The 6,095-nt window shown below is 43.2% G+C and overlaps 1 protein-coding gene across 1 annotated transcript in view; it reads right to left on the bottom strand.

The window, feature by feature from the left end:
* The window catches only part of tafa5a (TAFA chemokine like family member 5a), a 138,948-nt gene extending 133,157 nt beyond the window's left edge, over nt 1–5,791 (bottom strand). The window contains exon 1 of the mRNA XM_062444218.1: nt 5,680–5,791. Coding sequence (XP_062300202.1) covers nt 5,680–5,791 — 112 coding nt within the window. The remainder of the gene's footprint in view (nt 1–5,679) is intronic.
* Nucleotides 5,792–6,095: the final 304 nt, after the last annotated feature.

Raw genomic sequence — 6,095 nt, 5'->3', positions numbered from 1 at the left:
CTGTAATGTAAAAGCTATTGCTACTTTCTCTTTGCCAGGTAAGCTCTGTTTGCCACTATGGTTGATGTTAATTCTTCTTTTTATGAAGGAGATTTTTCCTCACGAGTTTCCCTCCAATCAATAGTTTAAACAAGAAGCAGAAACTGAAACGAGAAGCACCAAGGCTGCAATTGATTGCATATCTGCATTTATAAGTATTATTCGTATTAGGCTTGTCAACGAAAAGGCAACATTCATTGATTTAGTGTGATGCTGCAGAGAACAATACCGTCTAGTCAATGTAATTTCTAAATAATTCTGTTTGACTTCTGTGTTTCAGTGTACGCCAAGAGTTTACCGTTTAGTTTTTAGAAGCTACAGGTTAACCATTCACCCTCAGAATATACTGTAACTGTGATCCATTATTGAAAGGCCTGGCTAGAATCCAAGGTAAGACAACAAACTATTTATACAGTACAACAGATGTTCACTGTAAAAAAAAAAGTAGAATGTTCAGAAAGGATGCAGGCTGCTTGTCAGCCTCAGCTATAAGTCAATGTATCCTGGTGTGATGTAATTGCCTTTCCACAGTCCAGAGTGTGCAAACATCAACACATTTTTAAAACGTATGGGATGATGGATGCCTATTGCTTCACAGAGAGAGAGCCAAACGCGCAGACCATATGCCAACTTGAAGATCACCATCAACAAGCATTCCCTTAACTCTAAATTGTTCCATTCAGTCAAAAGTGCAGCAGCGAGTTGACACATGAGTGCAGACTGCACACACACACAAGAAAAACACACCACCTGTGGCAACATTGCCATCCCCCATTTAATGTCAATGGATCCCTGCACACACTGAAAAAGATCCCATTGCTACTTAATATTTCAAATGACACTCATCATGGTCTTTAAATTTTGCAAAGCTGCCTCTAAAAAGCTGTTGAAATATGTATATGGTTCTCTGGCCCCATTTCCGGGGGTCCGTAATGTGGCTGTGCGCTTTCTCGGTGGAAAACTCAACAAGTTGACTCCCTTTATGAATTTACGTCCCCAGGCCATCGGCAGCCCTTTCTGCTGCTTCCTGACAGTGGCTCCTCTCTCAGTCTCCCTCCCTGCAGAGGAAGAGGCTCGAGGCTACGCTGAAAATAGGATAAGATATTCAAATATGTGCATGCGTTCACCTACAAGTTCTTGCGTTTTCGAGGTCAGTCGGCTCCCGTTTTCTCAGCTGGTGAATCAGACTTGCAAGGTTCTCAGACATCTCTGACGGAGATAGGGTGTGTGTGTGTGTGTGTGTATGTGTCCGTGTGTGCATGCACGTCCGCAGACATGAGCCTCCACATATCACTGTGTATGCTTGATTATGTGATTTGAGCTCGTTGGGCGACGAGATGCCTCGACTATCAGGGCACGTCACACCATCTTTTCTCCATGGATGCCCCCAAGCTGCAGTTCTCAGTAACAGTCAACATTCCATCGATTCAGCTGCACAACAGCAGCAAGCCATAAACAAACAGGCAGAAGGAAACACAGGAGACCACGCTGAGAGACAGAGTGATCTGATGGCAACAGCTTTAAGCAGCAGAGAGAGTAGCATGTGTGCTCATGAATGTGTGTATGTGTGTGTGTCCAACCTTTTTGTATTCTCAAAAAATCTCCGTACGCTTGCAGGGTGATTGCAAGTAGGTCATGGTTGTTTGCCTCTGTACGTGTGACCCTGAATCCCTGCTTTGATGCAGTTGTGCTGGTATGTGTGCATCAGTGTAACCTATATGCCCACTTTGATGTTATGTTCATTAATATCTCTAATCTATGCGTTTGTCCTTGAGTGCTTGTAACTGTCTGTGCACATTGTGGATGTAACAGTGCACAGAAGATTGCATTAAAGGCTGGAATGAATCAGCAGTCGCTACATTTTTTGACATTGAAGGTTGATACAAGGAATGAGTTATAACGTGACCTCTCTTTCTTTCTGTCTCCCTCCTTTTTTCCCTCTATTTCCTCTCTTACTGCCTGTTAGTTGATCTTTACTCATCTCCCTCTCCTTCTCTCTATTTGCAGTTTGGGCCAGGACCACAGTGGTGTTACACTCCTTAGCTATCCCAAGCTAAGATTAGCATACTGATTAGCTAGCCTTGTAGCTCTATCATCGCCTTTCTCCAAGCTCACATGCAGGGGCTACAGCCTCATGAATACATAATAACACCGTCAGCAAACAAATGCATGGCTATGAGCTTCCAGAGGAGGGAGCTAGTGTGCAGAATACAATACATTTTTTTTATTTTGAATTTTTTTCTTATGTAATCAGGGGTTACTGAAGCGTTCTCATGTGATTAGAGTTTCGAACAGAAGCTTACAATTTGAGCAGCTAAATTGTTGTGCAGTTGTCATTTATCTTGCATCGTCTCTTTTTCTCTCTCAGCCCTGTGTGACTCTTTTCACTTTCTTTTTTTCCACTTTTTTCACCTCTTGCTCCCTCTCCACCATGCTTACCTTTTCACCCTTCTGTCTTTCTCTCTCCTCCCTCCTTCTATCCTCCTTCCCTGTGGCTCATCCTCTCATCCCTTCTAAATCTGCTTTCCATTAGTCCCTTTCCCTCCTCCATCTCACGCTCGTTTCCTCCTTTTTTTTCTCTCCCCTCTCCCGCTCCTTACTCCTCTACGCTTTCCTCATCAAAGCATTAGCGAGGATATCAAGCAACCTCCTGGTTTCACCACTTTCAATGCCTCCTCGTCTATTCCTCCCCTCCCTCCAGCACACCTCTCTCTCTCTCTCTCTCTCTCTCTCTCTCTCCTCTTCAATCTCTCCCCCCCTCAGAAGGGCCTGAGTGGGGACGGCAGATCGTGTGAAGTTGGATGTTGATTCTAGGTGACAGGCACCATATGAGTCATAGCCATAATCACAGAAGTCCCTCATCCCCCCCCTCGGCTGCACAACACAGCAACACTGCAAAGCAAAAATTGCCCTTGGTACAAACAATAGCTTTACAGTACACACCATGCATTTAAATGTCTACAACATGCTCTCACACACTCCAATGAAAAGTGCATGTTACAATCCACTAAAACAATCATAATATCCACGTGGTACAGCAAAAAAGTTATGAATCATCTGTGGTGGCATTTATGTGTGCATATGTGTATAGCAGTTTTTATACCTGCATGACATCTATTTCCTCCATATGTGCTGAAAGAATCATGGCAGAAATAAAAGTAAAACTTGTTTTGATAGCCAGGAAAAAACATAAAATGATCAGATGAGAATGTAAATGCAAATTCAATAACACCGTGATAAAATGCAGTATAATGTAGAGATCTAGAGACATTAAGATTTTACTGCCTATGTTAAAAAAATAGCAGACTAATACTATAAAAAAAAGGATGCCCAATGTTTCTATGACTAATGAAACTTAGTGCTGTAAAAAATTGGAAAGAGGAAGAAAAGAGAAGAGAAGTGGGACAGGCCAGAGGACAATATGACGAGAGAGGCTCTAAAAACTGCTGAGGGAGCAGAGACCTCAGTCAGAGTAACATACAGTAACATGCAGCGGTCAGCTCAGCTCAGACCTTCAACAGAATAAACTGTCTGCTAAAGAGACCCAAAAATGATACAGCTACATAAAATATGCAGAAAATAGAGATGAAGTTAGGCAAAAAAAAAACAGGAGGTCTGTAAGATGACATAGCAAAGCGGACTGGCCGACTGATGGTGGTATCGAAGGACATGAGAAGAAAGTAGAGGAGAGGGTGAAATAAATAAGACCAAATGACAGAACAGAAAGACAGCATAAAAGGAGGAGCGTCAAACCAAAATGGAAATGGATGGGGAAAAAGACAAATCCGAGAGAGAGAGGGAGAGAGACAGAGCAGAAATCTTTGAGATTCGAGATTTATCAGCCAAAAATTCCACAAGACAAGAAAAAGAAAAAGGTGATAAAAGGGAGGAAATAAATAAATATCCATTATATTGGACATTTCTCTTTTTGCTACAATATTCCAGCCTCAATTTGCACATAGAGCATTTCAGACTGAAAACGGCAAACAACTCTGAGCAGTGTGGGGTGAAGACCTTATAAAAAAAGAAAATACAAGAAATCAAAGAATCATTATCGCTTGGATTATTAAGTTCCAGAAGTGGTGAGGTGTTGCTGGGTAGGAGGTCGAGGTCCTTGGGGAGGGGGACTCAAAGACTGCTGACTGAAACAAACATCCAGGCACCATTGATTGGACACAAGCAGAAGATCAATCGACATGGCCGAAGGCACCATAAAGAAAAAGACCCCCTGTCCAGAACCTTTCACTCTTATAAACCAAGCCCCTATTGATTAAACGGTGCCTGTGTGATTACAAAGCAAACTCAATCTTTTGTTCATTGTTTAAAGAGGAAAGGAGGAAAAAACAGAGCTCCGGCCATCTCCAACGTCATAAGGAATACTCCAGAAGGCTAAAATGATCACGTAATGAATTTGTTAATTTCTCTACAACACCAGCATAGCTAATGTGCACGAAGACAAGATGATTATATTAATCATTAGCTCAGCGGCTAATGAAATAGCTCAGTTTTAATGGGCTTATCATGGCTATTGCACATAGCCTCCGTTTTCACACGTAGCAGAATGGAGCACAGTGTGCCAGCTGGATTTCTGCTCATATGTGACTCAGATGCAGTTTGAGACAGAGAAAGGAAGCGAGAAGGGAGAAGGTGTGAGGGTGCTAGGAAACAAGAAATGAAAAGACATTCTTGGCTAGAGAAGTAGCCTGGGAGAGAGAGAGAGAGAGAGAGAGAGAGAGAGAGAGAGAGAGAGAGAGAGAGAGAGAGAGAGAGAGAGAGAGAGAGAGAGAAAGGGAACATGATTGTGTGTCTGTATGTTTGTGTCTGTGCGCTTGCATTCATTTTCCTAATAAGGTTATCCTCAGGCAATAGTTGAATTTTACCACCCGGAGAAAGACTTTCTGTTTGACCAACTAACAGGGCTTGTTCATAAATGGAAAGTCTGTTCTTTATACAGAGTAGGTTTCATCTGGATTTCAGACATTTTCTCTAACCAGCCTTTAGTCCAAAGACAATGTGACACATACATGACTGTCTGACCTCAGTAAGTCAGTCTGACAGTAATACAGCCCTCAGGACAGAGATGTGTGTACGTGTCCCTGAGATAGAGAGAGGGACAGAGAGAGAGAATTAAAGGGAGCCACAAGAGACTTAATTAGGCCTCTGGCAAACTGAAGTTCATTCTCCTTTCAAAAGTGTTTTCACCACATTTCATAGACAAAAAGACACATTTTCCTCTGATCTAAGCTCTCTCTCTCTCTCTCTCTCTCTCTCTCTCTCTCTCTCTCTCTCTCTCTCTCTCTCTCTCTCTCTCTCTCTCTCTCTCTCTCTCTCTCTCTCTCTCTCTCTTCCTCCCTTTCTCTTTCCGAATGTCTGTGTCTGTGTGCGTGGGTTATACTGTGTGTGCGTGCACGCAGCTGTGCGGGCAAGTGTTTTCCGATAACTGTTAAGAGGGGGGGGGGGGGGGGTAAAGATGACAGGTCGACAACTAGTGAGATCAATACTGAGAGCAGTTGCCAATATCAGGCGCATAATTTTGTTGTCAAAGCGTCCCGCATGACACGGTCACCCACTGCGCACCAGTGTCTGTGCCAAACGCTCCAAATGCCGATATGTGTGGTCAAAATGAGCGCCTCGACTTACCGCAGTAGAGAACCAGCAGCGCTGTCAGAAGCACCACAGCCCAGAAAGTTGACGACATTCTCGGCCAGCGACTGGCATCTTTGCGTCTTGCCAACCTTGACACTGAAGCCATTGAACAAACAGAGCACTTCCTCTTTTGAAGAGAGACAGATAAAAAGAAAAGGTATTAATCTCACAATCCAGCTCGGCTTCTTACAATGCTCATATCTCCGCGTGTAATCCCCCAAAAAGACATGTCAAGATCGAGCAACTGATAGAAAAGCAGTGATCTGCTCCTTGGGTAGTCGGATTGCCGGTGCGCAAAAGAAAAGGTCACATCTTCCTTAGCAATCCCAGTTGGGGAATATGTTTTGTATTCGTTCAGACACGCAAGTTGGCAAACGTTCCTTTAGTTGTCCCAAAGTGTGTTAATCTCA

The sequence above is a fragment of the Scomber scombrus genome, chromosome 22, assembly GCF_963691925.1.
Source record: "Scomber scombrus chromosome 22, fScoSco1.1, whole genome shotgun sequence".
Lineage (NCBI taxonomy): Eukaryota > Metazoa > Chordata > Actinopteri > Scombriformes > Scombridae > Scomber > Scomber scombrus.
This window is presented reverse-complemented; position numbering and strand designations above follow the sequence as displayed.